At 41.7% G+C, this 15,650-nt stretch overlaps 1 protein-coding gene across 3 annotated transcripts in view; it reads right to left on the bottom strand.

Annotated features, from left to right (window-relative positions):
* Window positions 1-15,650, bottom strand: part of abat (4-aminobutyrate aminotransferase) — a 31,850-nt gene extending 16,200 nt beyond the window's left edge. Inside the window, exons 1-6 of one of the 3 annotated variants that reach the window (XM_038739506.1) lie at window positions 15,503-15,608; window positions 14,872-15,020; window positions 14,706-14,762; window positions 7,080-7,235; window positions 3,964-4,061; window positions 3,835-3,864 (exon numbers count right to left, since the gene is read on the bottom strand). In XM_038739506.1, coding sequence (XP_038595434.1) covers window positions 3,835-3,864; window positions 3,964-4,061; window positions 7,080-7,149 — 198 coding nt within the window. In that variant the 5' untranslated portion in view covers window positions 7,150-7,235; window positions 14,706-14,762; window positions 14,872-15,020; window positions 15,503-15,608. Of the gene's footprint in view, window positions 1-3,834; window positions 3,865-3,963; window positions 4,062-7,079; window positions 7,236-14,705; window positions 14,763-14,871; window positions 15,021-15,502 lie in introns of all 3 variants that reach the window. The other 2 variants (XM_038739505.1, XM_038739509.1) reach the window with 2 other exon arrangements.

Below are 15,650 nucleotides of genomic sequence, written 5' to 3'. Positions count from 1 at the left end.
TTCCATCACACAGCAAAATGCCACAGATGTCGCAAGTTTTGAGGGAGCGTGTAATTGGCACGCTGACTGCAGGAATGGCCACCAGTGCTGTTGCCTGTGAATTGAATGTTACCATAAGTCGTCTCCAAAGGCGTTTCAGAGAATTTTCCAATCCATTTTTGAGTGGCCTTTTATTGTGGCCAGCCTGAGGCACACCTGTGCAATCCCCATGCTATCTGATCAGCATCTTGATATGCCACACCTGTGAGGTGGACAGATTATCTCGGCAAAGGAGAAGTGCTCACTAACACAGATTTTAACAGATTTGTGAACAATATTTGACAAACAGGCCTTTTGTGTACATAGAGAAAGTCTTAGATCTTTGAGTTCAGCTCATGATGAATGGGGGCAAAAACGTGTCGCGATTATAATTTTGTTCAGCATACAGTGGGTACGGAAAGTATTCAGACCCCTTTAAATTTTTCACTCTTTGTTTCATTGCTGCCATTTTCCAAAAATCAAAAAAGTTCATTTTATTTCTCAGTAATGTACACTCAGCACCCCATCTTGACAGAAAAAAACAGAAATGTAGAAATTTTTGCAAATTTATTAAAAAAGAAAAACTGAAATATCACATGGTCATAAGTATTCAGACCCTTTGCCGTGACACTCATATTTAACTCAGGTGCTGTCTATTTCTTCTGATCATCCTTGAGATGGTTCTACACCTTCATTTGAGTCCAGCTGTGTTTGATTATACTGATTGGACTTGATTAGGAAAGCCACACACCTGTCTATATAAGACCTTACAGCTCACAGTGCATGTCAGAGCAAATGAGAATCATGAGGTCAAAGGAACTGCCTGAAGAGCTCAGAGACAGAATTGTGGCAAGGCACAGATCTGGCCAAGGTTACAAAAAAATTTCTGCTGCACTTAAGGTTCCTAAGAGCACAGTGGCCTCCATAATCCTCAAATGGAAGACGTTTGGGACGACCAGAACCCTTCCTAGAGCTGGCCGTCCGGCCAAACTGAGCTATCGGGGGAGAAGAGCCTTGGTGAGAGAGGTAAAGAAGAACCCAAAGGTCACTGTGGCTGAGCTCCAGAGATGCAGTCGGGAGATGGGAGAAAGTTGTAGTAAGTCAACCATCACTGCAGCAATCCACCAGTCGGGGCTTTATGGCAGAGTGGCCCGACGGAAGCCTCTCCTCAGTGCAAGACACATGAAAGCCCGCATGGAGTTTGCTAAAAAACACCTGAAGGACTCCAAGATGGTGATAAATAAGATCCTCTGGTCTGATGAGACCAAGATAGAACTTTTTGGCCTTAATTCTAAGCGGTATGTGTGGAGAACACCAGGCACTGCTCATCACCTGTCCAATACAGTCTCAACAGTGAAGCATGGTGGTGGCAGCATCATGCTGTGGGGGTGTTTTTCAGCTGCAGGGACAGGACGACTGGTTGCAATCGAAGGAAAGATGAATGCGGCCAAGTACAGGGATATCCTGGACGAAAACCTTTTCCAGAGTGCTCTGGACCTCAGACTGGGCCAAAGGTTTACCTTCCAACAAGACAATGACCCTAAGCACACCGCTAAAATAACGAAGGAGTGGCTTCACAACAACTCCGTGGCTGTTCTTGAATGGTCCAGCCAGAGCCCTGACTTAAACCCAAGTGAGCATCTCTGGAGAGACCTGAAAATGGCTGTCCACCAACGTTTACCATCCAACCTGACAGAACTGGAGAGGATCTGCAAGGAGGAATGGCAGAGGATACCCAAATCCAGATGTGAAAAACTTGTTGCATCTTTCCCAAAACAACTCATGGCTGTATTAGATCAAAAGGGTGCTTCTACTAAATACTGAGCAAAGGGTCTGAATACTTATGACCATGTGATATTTCAGTTTTTCTTTTTAATAAATTTGCAAAAATTTCTACATTTCTGTTTTTTTCTGTCAAGATGGGGTGCTGAGTGTACATTACTGAGAAATAAAATGAACTTTTTTGATTTTTGGAAAATGGCTGCAATGAAACAAAGAGTGAAAAATTTAAAGGGGTCTGAATACTTTCCGTACCCACTGTATATATTGCAGCAGAATAAAGACATATAAAGAGAAGATATATTATTGTATATATTTATAATATACAATAATATATATAATCAGAAAATTGATGATAAATCGCCTTAAAGAAGTTGATCAATCAAATAACCAATGTATGTTGTGTACTAAATACCTAGCTCTCTGAGACATGAGGCCTGTGAACATCTTAAAATAGCTGGAAATTCCAAACCTGCTTCGCCCTGACTTCACAGCAACTAGTAACACTTACATGGATATTCTCCTGGAGACTAACGGCAGGATCAGACTACAGATATTTTTGTCATCATTTCTTGCTATGCACTGGCTGGTAAACAAGGCAGACTACACGAGAGCCTGACTTATCATAGCTCGCTGACTTTGACTGGGTGACGTGCATAGGTGATTGATAGGTAGCAACTTCACCTCACAGCATTAACAACAAATGTTTCTGTGTGTAATCAGGGTTTTATGAATGAAAGCTGGAACCATTCAAGGTCACTGGGCAGTGAAAGTGGCCTCTGTCCGTTTACCTTCCCTGTAAAAAAGGTCAATATGTGGGTACACAGCATGCTTGTTGTGTGTGCTCTTGTCAGTCAGCTTCACCAAATGTGTCCTAAAAGTTGTCTAATTAGGCTTAGACTTTAAGTCTGTATGTCATGAGGTGAGTCAGGCACATTATGTGGCCACCGTCTGGGGAGGGGTCGGAGTGTGGTGGAGTGTGACGCTGTGAGTAACTGTCATAGCGGCTGGCTATGCTTTGGTTTGTTGCTTTTCATACTTTCACATGAACCTACATTGAAAAATATATACTACTGATTTAGTAATAGTACCTAATGTAAAATATCAGAAGTATATTATGCATATTATTCATGGGGGTGTTAGTTAGTTACTGTAGTTAGTGGTCATTTCTTCTTTTCATTAACAATATCTGGCAGCGTGTGTGACTGTGTGTTTAGGATGAGCGGTGATTTCATGCTACTGTTGCCAGGGATGTAAACAACTGGCAGTATACTGTAGGTGTCACGTACATGGAAATTTAATAACTGGTTTATTAAAAGAACAAAACAAAAATGAACGAACTACACAGTGTTACTTATGTACAACGTGCCTTTGCTTCAGTATGACGGTCAGCACTAGATAGTGATGTCAACACTCAAATACGTTTTTAGCATGTGCAAAAACATTTGTGAAACACGATTCTGCAAACATTTGCATGCCAATAAACATGCACATCCACTGTGTAAAAACAAGCCCACGGGAGGCTGCAGATTTCTACATAAGCGCTGCATACAGTGTAAAGAGGGGACAGTGCTACTGTATGTGGAACACCATTAACGCTCCAGGGTTCATTTAACTAGTTCACTGAGTCAACACAATTGGAGATCCCATCTGGCCACACACACACACACACACACACTTATAGTCTTTATTATGTGTAACACAGTTCCAGCTAGGCAGAGATAAAATGGATTACAGTTTGATTTAATTTCCACTGAAGCAGCACTTTAATACTCTTTAGTACTCTTGGTATTTAACTAGACATCATCTTGTGCAGCTCACAGAGCTGACACACACATACCTTTGTACTTCTATCCTTGCATTGACATTCCCTACCCCTTTACCCTAACCTATCCCTAAAAACCAAGTCTTAACCTTCAAACAGCTCTTTTGCTGGTCCTCACAGTTGTGAGGACCAGCAAAACCTCGTAGGTAAAAAACACCTCCCAGTCCTCACTATTTAGCATGTAAAAGCACACACACACACACACCCCTCACCTGGATTTCTCCCAGTTGTTTCGTCAGCTCCTACATATTGGAGAAAAATAAGTTAGTCATACTTTGTAATTCCTGAGGCAGGGCTGGAGTGTCCTGATGTGTGTGTGTGTGTGTGTGTGTGTGTGTTACTTGTGATCGCGGGCCAGGGACTGAGGTTTTCATGGAGGGTCCATCGTAGTCAAACTCCACCTGGGTCTGTGGTGCTGCCTTGCTGACATATCTGCACGCTGGCAGAGAAAACAGACAACAATGATAAATAACCTGCACACACAAACAGAGGGAAACAGTGAGTGTGTTTTCATGCTATCTGATATCCCTGTTCTGATCAGATTTTTGCTTATGCGTTTGCATGTGTGAATATCATTTTCTGGTTTCAGAAGCCTTTATCCGGGGTTTTTATTATCTTGATGCTAGTTGGGAGTCTTGTGAATATACTGAAACCAGGATACTGTGACATGTGCACACCTAATCCAGGTTTCTGATCACTGCCTTCTACTCCAGTTATGTAGTGGTCAGTCAGTAGAAAGATGAATAACATGATGATCTACACACTCACAGTGTGGTCATCCTCAGATGCTGAGCTAAGTCACTTGGTACAGAAATAACAGAGTGGCTGGTTTTTAAGAGTTACAGGGCCTTTCTCATTTCCCAAATTTGTGCCTCCTCGATCCTCGAGCCTGTGACCCGGTAAACGATCTCAGCGCGTCATCTTGAAGGAAATCTCCATTCCTAAAATGCACCTCGAGGATCGAGGAGGCTTGCTGGAGGAGCTATAAGCAGCTGGACCAAGCCATGGCCAGTGTTTCTGTTGTTTTAAGAGGATGTATTAGTCAGGCCTATTTAAAATGATCAAATGCACAATCAAACTTCCTGCCATTTACTGTTTTTGTAGCGCCTCATAAAGCACTGTTCTAACCGCCTTCAAGAGTGAAGTTCAAGTCAATGCAGCAAGAGATGACGCTTCCTGTAGACTCCTAGGTTCTACGAAGCTACAAGTCTACGGTTCTCCTGAAGTTTTTCAGGAGATTTTTCTCAGGTTATTTTGGTCTATAAAAACTCCTTCCCATGCAGTGTGATTGGGGCAGAAGAGATTTAAATATCCTCTTAAAATCACAGTAACAATCTCTCTATTTTTAACTTCCACACATGCCAACAGTATGCATAACTAAATGAATATCCAGCAAATCTCTTCACATTCGGTGCATGTGCACATTCTGAAATGATAAAGCAGGCAGTAGGATTCGGTCTCTAATAAGGTTAAATTATGAAATTGATGCATCAGTGGATTCACTGTGAGGCAAGAGCCTCTCACGCTCCCATTGGTCATTAATTAAGGCATCAGTGATGCAGCCTGTGAGAGAACAGTCCCCTTCGTTTCTAACACTTAACTCACAGCTGCTCCCTGTTGCACACGCTTCCTTAGGTTAGCTTTTCCATAATTCCAACGGTGTGCTCTGAGTGGTGTCTGGTTGCTTTGTGCTTTCTTTGGTCGTATGTGCGTTGCGTTTGTATGTATTTTTAAATGTGTTTCTCTTGGATGCACTTTTGTGTTTGTGCTCGATGACGTAAAGCTCTTTGTAACCAGGTGTTAAAAAGTTGGTATATAAATAAAGTTGTACTTACATAGTAATTACAACTTGCACTCGGCTTGCTGCCATTGGTGTGTGAGTGTGAACGGGGTGAATGAGAGGCGAATTGTAAAAGGAAGACAGGATTCGTTTCTCTGGTGTGTGCCTTGGAGTTTGATCTTTTGGCTGGTTGTGAGAGAACTTGCTCAACAGCTGAACTTAACTGCTGACATCAGTGACACTGCCAGCCGCTACAGAGAAGTTTGATAGCAAATTGTGGTTAATAGCTTCTCCTTGGAGGTTTTATGACTTGATTTAAGTTGCGGTTAGGGTTAGAAAACTGCATTTGGGTGGGCCCAGGTGGAAGTAAAGGTTAACTTCAGGTTACTGATATTACATGATTTTAAAAACAAAATAGTGAAGGCAGTAATAAAAGTCCAGCAGTCACCTGTATTTTCCTCTGGATAAAAGAGAAGAAGAAAGAACAAACAAACCCAATCATTTATTTTACCTGATGTAATTAAGTTAACTTATTGATATCCTTATCACATAATAAGTTTTAGTCCATGCCCTCTTAGAAGCACTGTGTTCACTGTGAGGAGATCAAAAGGTTCTGCCAAATTAAATAGTTGTGAAAGAATCACCCCTGTGGTAAAGTAACTCAATTCAGAGCTCAGGATCTTGCTCAAGGACACGTCAACATGCAGACTGGATTTGTGATGTGATCCACTGTTTGGCATCAAGTGTTGACCATAAAGTTTAAACCACAATTAACCATCAGGTTTCTTCAACTTTCACTCAGGAACAAAAATCAGCTTTTAAACTTTTTGAAACTATTTGATACTTATCGTGATAATTATCGATATCGAAAAACATGAAACTTTTTATTGTGATGACATTTTTGGCTATATCGTCCAGTCCTACATTTTCAGATCAAAAATCCGGACTTGGTGTGCAAAGGCCATTACTCTTAGGCCTAAAATTAGGACCCATTACGCATCACTCTGAGATTTTGGGGCCTTTTATGACTGATTTCCTACTCAGAGATTCTTGATAAATTTGGACCCTGGGTTACTTTAGTCCCTAAAGTATCCCATCACCCCGTCACACTTTTGATAAAGGTCACTGACATCTACTAAATGGTTAAAGTGAACTAGTAAATCTGACCCAAACAGGTTGGCCTATTGATGATTGACAGGAGAGAGGACCTTTGAGACATCACTCAGTCATCAGCCTGTGAGAAGCGTACACACACATTGATAACAGCATCCTGCTTGAAGTCAGTCAAACATTTACGCTGATTACATAAGCTACTATATTTCCACTGAAACACTGTTTCATCGCTTTTATCCCTGACAACATCACAAGTATAATGATTTCATGTTTAGGGGTGATGTATAAGTGATCGAACGAAGCTGCTTTCTCAGACTCTGCTGTTACTTGAGCACCTTGAGCATCCAGAATTTAAGACCAATGTGACGACTTGAAAAAGTGAACACTTGTAGTAAATGTAATAAAATGTTTGTACGTTATTTCATCAAGGCGAGGAAACAAAGTTCTTAAGCATGTAGTAAAGGAATAGGATGCACACTGTTCTACTAACTCGATATTTGTAGCAAAGCAACCTGCTAAAGTGGTCCATCCTGACCAGGCTTAAAAGGATTTCTTTTAAATTACCTGGAGCACTGAGCCACAAGTTTTTCTGCAGAGAGAGAGCAAACTGACGGCTGATCAAGGAGGACGCCATGACAAAACTGTCAACAGACAGGAGGAGGTTTGAGAGAGAGGCAGCAGCTGCCCTCAGGGTCCAACGCCAAGTCTTCGCCAAGTCACCTACAAAGACAGAGAGAGAACCAGGGGGCTGGGATTAATGACACTTAGCTATGAAGTGGAGAAGGGAAAGCCAATGGGGCTGTTAAGTATGATTCAAAGTTGCAAAATGTATTTATCAAAGTGTCTTTGTCTGACAGGTCTTTGTCACTGTAATTAGCTCAGTTTATTTCAGCAGTCAGGCGACTAGGAAAATCACAAACAAAATTCAAAGACTGGAATATTCAGACAACAAGGACTGTAAATGTAGAACGTTCTGACACAAGGACATTCTACGTTTTGCTGCAGCTTGGCGTTGTAGTCAGTGGTGGCTGATCATTTGTGATAATTTCATAAACAGTGACTTTCTTATTTCAGACGCTGGTACCTTTTTTAAAACGACACTTAGGAGTGGCGGCTGACATCACTGTAGACAGGCAGCCCATATGAACGTTCCAAAAAACGAGGGGTTAAGTGTCTTGCTCAGGGACACATTGGTGTCTCACAGTGGATTCAAACCCAGGTCTCTCACACCACAGGCATGTGTCTTATCCACTGACCCATCACCACCCGTTTAGAAGCTAAACGGCTCATAAAGGTGTGCTGGAAGCTATTCAACCTTCCAACAAGCAGTTCTGTTGGAGTATACTAGCAGCTTCAGTATAATCCAACATAAGTGCTTATCAGATAGTCAAACAGCATCCACCCCCACCCCCCTCCACACACATACACACCTTTTTGAAATTGGAACAATTTAAAATCTAATTACAGCTGGTGGGTTTCAAAATGTATGCATTTTTGTTGACAGCTATGGCAGTACTTTTTTCATGATATAACACAAAACTGGTCAGAGTGAGGCAAAGAAAGGCATGGCTGTCTGCGCTCTCCACTCTTCCAGCTCTTATGTAATCCATGCAGCAGGAACAGGAACATTCCAGCTATCTGCTTTCACACAGAGAAGGAAACCCTGGTCTTTGGCATGCATGCATCCAGACACACACGAACAAACACGAGGGTATACGCACATGCACGCACACACGCACGCACACAGCCGGTTTCTTGGCAACACCTCATGAACTGGACGAAACTGGTTTAGAGTGTGAGTTACACAAGACTGCATCGTCATATGCACAGGGAGGGTTATGTGTGGGGTGAGTATAATAAAGTGATGGAGGACTGCAGAAGGGGCACAGCAAGTTGGAACTGGGATAAACTGGAATCTGAACACAAAGGGAGTTTAACAAGCCGGGAGTCTAAAACAGACTCTTCTTATATCTAATTTGAAAAAAGGATTAGAAAAGGATTTCTGGTGCTGTGTTGGAGTTTTCAGTGGTCCTAACCATTGTACCTGGCCATGAGAAAGAATTGAACTGAAGCAAACGATTTTACTATCAAAGCACCACTGACATGAACACAGAATGTAATTTACATTATCTGGCTTTGTGCATTCATTTATTTACATTCATGGCTTAAGTTCTGCTGTACAGTGATGATGGGAGGGTTTGCCTTGTCTGATTTAGGGCCAGTTAATATGTCAGTTTGTTAGAAAAGAACTAGTTCATGGGCAAAAGGGGTGGGGGGGGGGGTGGGGGTTTCCAAAGCTGTTCGACCATCTGACAAGCATCTTTGTTGAAGCATACCAGCAGCAACAGAGAGATAGGATACAGGAAGTCAAGTGTGAGTAATAAAACCACAAGTTTTAGGATGTCAAAACACAAAACACTACATAGTGCTTTATTATTTAGGTTTTACAGCAAAACTATGTAAAATTGTTCACAGTCACGATGATTATAATTTGTAATCGAATGTAGGTCAGTCCTTACTGAACACAAAGTTCAACCAAGACAAAAAAATTTGCCGAAACATTTCTCCACTTGGAACGTTGCAGACAGTCATCAGACAAACTATTCACACCACATCAGCACAACACAATGTACAATTCTAAACGATACTGGAACTCAAATGCATCCACACATACCAAGCCATAGGGAAGAAATGCTGCAAACACACAGTGTTATGGCAGCATCAGTATCTCTTTTGTGTTTTCCCGCTCTTGTAAATGCCACAATAACTGATATTTTTATAATAATGGCTGAAAGGACAATGATGTCATTCGCTATGTTTCAAGGGCGTCCTTTCCACAAAACTGTAACAAACTGTAATGCTGTGGTTTGAGTGGACAAATTATAAATGTATTGTGTGCATAAACTGGAAAATCGCATCAAGAACAGATTGGGAATCGTAAGAACCATGATGCAGCAGGTGCAGCTGCCTCTCGCAAAATTTAAAGGAATTGCATGAATGTATCTCTGAATTCCGGCCGACAAGACTGTAAACAACCTAAAACAAACAATGTTTTATTTATATTTATATTTAGATTCTATTTCTCACCTTATTTTTCCATGTCCACCTTCTCACATGTGAGCCGAGCACATTCTCTCCAAACACATTGTTTAGTAAAAAAGATCAGTTTATGTGTGGGAAAAGGCGTATACATGGTTTATGTGCGTACGCATTATTTATAGGCCCCACGACAGTACAGTGCAATGTAATGTATATTTGAGCATGACGAGTCAAAATGAAAGTTGACACCCAGGCAAGAGCAGTGTTCCATATTCACACAAAAACAAGACCAGGACACAGCGAAGATGAACGAGAACCAAGTTAAGAGCCCAGCTAACATAAAGAGGACATCTCCAACCTGTCACCATGGCAACAGCACAAGCACAAAAAGAAAAGAAAAGAGTCAAAGGGTTGTGTGTGCCTTGGTTTATAAAGAGAGAGAGAGCTGCACAGGAGTATTCAGATTCATATATTACAGGTACAGCATCCTGTACAGGGTCCATGGCCATAATATTGGTCCTACTATGCCCGTCCAAAACAAAACAAAACAAGAAGCAAGGCGGGTTGTGATTAAACACAGAAAACATCAAGGTCGTGGGAAACTCTAACGCTAGCTCATCACACATTATCTGACCCGTGCAACCAATTCTGCAGTGAGTTTGGCTAGATGTGATCCGGATCTGGTGTTGTCCTTTTTAGTATTTAGTATCTTAGCAGTTGCTGGCACAAGCACAGAAAAAACACCTGCTTCATAGTAAACCAGCTCACTCTGGTACTGTTAATGTTTATGGCTGCTTTAATGAGCAGTGCAAGAAATCAGCTATCCTGTCCTCTATTGACCTGAAATTGCATTGACAAAAAGACTGTTGTGTAATCACAGCTGCAGTATTGCGTTATCGAACACTGGAGCTGGTAGACTCCACAGCCCGGCTACTTGGTCTGCAGGCGCTTGACCGACACAACAGTGCTTGTGACAGAGGTGCATATTTCTGTTCTGAGAGCCTGGAAATGGATTGAGAAATGGATTGAGAAATGTTTAAGACTCAGAACAAATACTGACGCATCAAAATGGCAATATGGGATGCAAAATGGGACAACATTAAAATGGGCAAAATTGTCTTAATTCATTAACCAAGCAGTCACAACGGCCAGGATCTGGACCTGCTAGGGAGACTGGGATACAGTCTTGTCACATGAAAAAAGGACAGTGTAAAATGAAATCTAAATTATTTGCAGAGGCTGATTTATTTCCACTAAGCCATTCTCAAATTTGGGGTCAACCCCACATGGGGTCATGATGCAGATGAAGGTGATGAAGCTTTCTGAAATATTTATATTGTTCATAAATTTGTATTGTAAAAAGAGAAACAATTTCAGCATTCCCACATGATCAGTTTGGAGCATGCTCTTGAAAAAATGAAACCAAAAGTAGGTGATATTATGTTCTTGATTCTCTACCTGCTAGGTTGATGAGCTTTTTGGGACTTAAAAAGACATACTTCTAGAGCTGCTTTGCTCATCAGATCACTCTGATAACACATTTCTCTAGACATACAATAGGGAGTTTAAACCTTGGTAACTAGCAATACGTGTCAGGTCACTCACTAAATGGAGTGCAGCTACATATTTGTGGACATCTAATAGGATATCTATTCCTTAACAGAGAAAGTCCAGTGAAGAAATGTCAATCGAAGCAGTAATTCAATGAGAATGTGTGTGAAAATGAACATGGGATAAGAAAAGATGGTTTCTTTAGCTGACCTAAAGGGTTTCACTGGTACCCTGCTGGACCCTCAGCAGTGTGCCAGGTCAGTGGATGATGCAGTCATCATGGGACTGCACTACATCCTTCAACACCTTGATTGGGACATATGTAAGGATCCCATTTGTGACCTTCAGCTCAGCATTCAACACCATCATCATAGAAATTATGTACGCCTCCAGAGTACAGGAAACAGGCATGGGAAAATCACTGCAGACCTATCACCTATCAACACAACGTGCATCATACATTGTCAGCTACACTGTCTTGCGAAGCGAATCACTCACGTCCCAGATAAAAGTTATCCTTTAACTCAACACTGTCAATGAATATGTATTTGTTGCAGTGTCTGACCTGTTATATATTTTATTTGATACAGTATGTTAGAAAAATTAAAACAAATCACCACTCCAGAACTGACACATTCTTAATATTGTTTGTGGTGAAAATAAAAACTGTTGTCATGAAAATACCAAATACAATGATTCCAACAGTTAGTGTTTAGTTAAACATTTCCCATCATGTGTCTGTAACACCTTGTTCTTAATGGCACATGGCGTAAAGTAAGTCAATGTTTTTGGCAAACTTAAATATCGTGCTTTCACTAAATGCATGCACCCGTGACCTTCTGCTGGTTCTGTGTCTTGTCCATCACCCCACTGCTTAATCAACTAACTATTGACTGAAATACTTTATCCTAGTCATTGTAGTAATGACAGCAGCATAGCAGACAGAACGATGTAGTGTTTTGGGGACAAACATCACGAGTTAACATGTTGACGTGACAAACATCACGAGCTAACATGTTGACGTGACAAACATCACGAGCTAACATGTTGACGTGACAAACATCACGAGCTAACATGTTGACGTGACAAACATCACGAGCTAATATGTTGACGCGACAAACATCACGAGCTAATATGTTGACGCGACAAACATCACGAGCTAATATGTTGACGCGACAAACATCACGAGTTAACATGTTGACGCGACACACATCACGAGTTAACATGTTAACGCGACACACATCACGAGTTAACGCGACACACATCACGAGTTAACATGTTAACGTGACAAACATAATCACAAGTTAACATGACAAATATCACGAGTTAACATGTTAACGTGACAAACATCACAAGTTAACACGTTAACGCGACAAACATCACGAGTTAACGCGACAAACATCACGAGTTAACATGTTGACGTGACAAACATCACGAGCTAACATGTTGACGTGACAAACATCACGAGCTAATATGTTGACGCGACAAACATCACGAGCTAATATGTTGACGCGACAAACATCACGAGTTAACGCGACAAACATCACGAGTTAACATGTTGACGCGACAAACATCACGAGTTAACGCGACACACATCACGAGTTAACATGTTAACGTGACACACATCACGAGTTAACATGTTAACGCGACACACATCACGAGTTAACATGTTAACGCGACACACATAACGAGTTAACGCGACAAACATCACGAGTTAACATGTTAACATGACAAACATCATCACAAGTTAACATGACAAACATCACGAGTTAACATGTTAACGCGACAAACATCACAAGTTAACACGTTAATGCGATAAACATCACGAGTTAACATGCTGACGTGACAGACATCACAAGTTAACATGTTAACGCGACAAACATCACGAGTTAACATGCTGACGTGACAAACATCACGAGTTAACATGTTAACGCGACAAACATCACGAGTTAACATGCTGACGTGACAGACATCATGAGTCACTCTGTAACTCTGCTGTACAGCCGTCAGTGTTTATGTAGTTCCGACAACTCCAACACAGTGAGACGTCTTCTCTCTAACAGATCGCAGCTTGTTAACTTCAGGAGTCTCATTCTCCAGTTAATCAATAAGTTAAGATGATCAGCTGTATAGTTCTGAAACATCACAAGTTAACACGTTAACGCGACAAACATCATGAGTTAACACAACAAACATCACGAGTTAACATGTTGACGTGACAAAAATCACGAGCTAATAGGTTGACGCGACAAACATCACAAGCCAATATGTTGACGCGACAAACATCACGAGTTAACGCGACAAACATCACGAGTTAACATGTTAACGCAACACATCACGAGTTAACGCGACAAACATCACGAGTTAACATGTTAACGCGACAAACATCACGAGTTAACATGTTAACGCAACACATCACGAGTTAACGCGACAAACATCACGAGTTAACACGTTAATGCAATAAACATCACGAGTTAACATGCTGACGTGACAGACATCATGAGTCACTCTGTAACTCTGCTGTACAGCCGTCAGTGTTTATGTAGTTCCGACAACTCCAACACAGTGAGACATCTTCTCTCTAACAGATCGCAGCTTGTTAACTTCAGGAGTCTCATTCTCCAGTTAATCAATAAGTTAAGATGATCAGCTGTATAGTTCTGAAACATCACAAGTTAACACGTTAACGCGACAAACATCACGAGTTAACATGTTAACATGACAAACATCATCGAGTTAACGTGACAAACATCTCGAGTTAACGCGACAAACATCACGAGTTAACATGTTAACATGACAAACATCATCACAAGTTAACATGACAAACATCACGAGTTAACATGTTGACGTGACAAACATGACGAGTTAACATGTTAACATGACAAACATCACGAGTTAACGCGACACACATCACGAGTTAACATGCTGACGTGACAGACATCACGAGTTAACATGCTGACGTGACAGACATCACGAGTTAACATGCTGACGTGACAGACATCACGAGTTAACATGTTAATGCGACACACATCACGAGTTAACATGTTAATGCGACACACATCACGAGTTAACATGCTGACGTGCCACACATCACAAGTTAACATGTTGACGCGACAAACATCACGAGTTAACATGTTGACGCGACAAACATCACGAGTTAACGTGTTAACGCGACAAACATCACAAGTTAACACGTTAACGCGATAAACATCACGAGTTAACATGCTGACGTGACAGACATCATGAGCCACTCTGTAACTCTGCTGTACAGCCGTCAGTGTTTATGTAGTTCCGACAACTCCAACACAGTGAGACGTCTTCTCTCTAACAGATCGCAGCTTGTTAACTTCAGGAGTCTCATTCTCCAGTTAATCAATAAGTTAAGATGATCAGCTGTATAGTTCTGAAACGGGACCCTCAGTATTTGGATCAAGTAGCTTGTGAAAGATAAAGTGTCCCAAATTTAGAAGGCTGCAGCTGCTATGGGTTTGGACTCAGTATTGGCAGATTGCAACCTAGTTTAAAAGGACTGAACTGGAATACTGGTCCTGCCAAGGCCTCTTAACTTGTTCTGTAAAATGAAATGATTAAACTCCTTACTTGCTGATTGCTGTTTTCCAATGTGGGTCCAGGGACCTCCAGAAGTCCTTAATTGAGCTGCAAGGGGCCCAAAAACACAATGAGCAATAATTTATCAATTGTCATTTAATGATAAAGTATTAACTGCTCTTTAAATACTTGTATTTCACTGTGTTCATTACTCAACCTATGCGGAAGGTTGAGTTCCAGCTACACCTTCAGGCTTGTGTTATTAAAGAGAAACATGCTGGACTAATGGCTGTAAGGAAGAACGTTTCAGCTTGGGATCCAAAGGCAGGACCTTCACGTTCCTTCTCCTTTTGCGCTCTGGAAACACTGATCAGAAAGCGGCCTTTCATCTGAGCCCACATCAACACGTTCACACATTAAAGAGAACTCGTGCATTTAAATGATTTCGGCATTTTTAACTGCTTCAAAGGGGTGCTGTTTGAACCAGTGTTTTTCGCGTGTCTGCTTTTCTGCAAAATCTGGTTCCGACTAGATCTGACTGGCTCACACACAGGATTATTTTAGGTCGGTTAGTAGAATTCTAACCAAACTCTTACAAATAGATAGCCTATTGGTAATAGTTTGGTTAGAATTCTATGGGCTATGTTCGGTGGAGACAGATGCTTTCCTGACGTGGACGCTGCAGACCGCTGCGCATCACGATGCTGGAGCCGCTCAGCAGCAGACAGTCGCCGAAATGAGCGAGCGAGAGTCGGTGCGACATGACAGAGATCTGATCCGAGCAACTCGCTGCAGACCCGGCACTGCATACACAGCCTGTCCCTGACAGAGTCTTTGAGAACCCTTACCGAGGATCCAGCGACGGCAGCAGGATGTGCGCGTAGGTCCCCGGAGCACAGGTCGCCAGCAGTTCGGAGTCTGTCTGTCTCCGGTCTGTGCAGCCAGGCCTGTTCTCTTGCAGGAGGAGGGGCTTATTCTCTCTCCCTCCCCTATGTT

Source organism: Micropterus salmoides, unplaced genomic scaffold (genome assembly GCF_014851395.1).
Source record: "Micropterus salmoides isolate LMB-PRFRI ecotype aquatic unplaced genomic scaffold, ASM1485139v1 Ms_hic_scaffold_10, whole genome shotgun sequence".
In the NCBI taxonomy this organism is placed as follows: Eukaryota; Metazoa; Chordata; class Actinopteri; order Centrarchiformes; family Centrarchidae; genus Micropterus; species Micropterus salmoides.
This window is presented reverse-complemented; position numbering and strand designations above follow the sequence as displayed.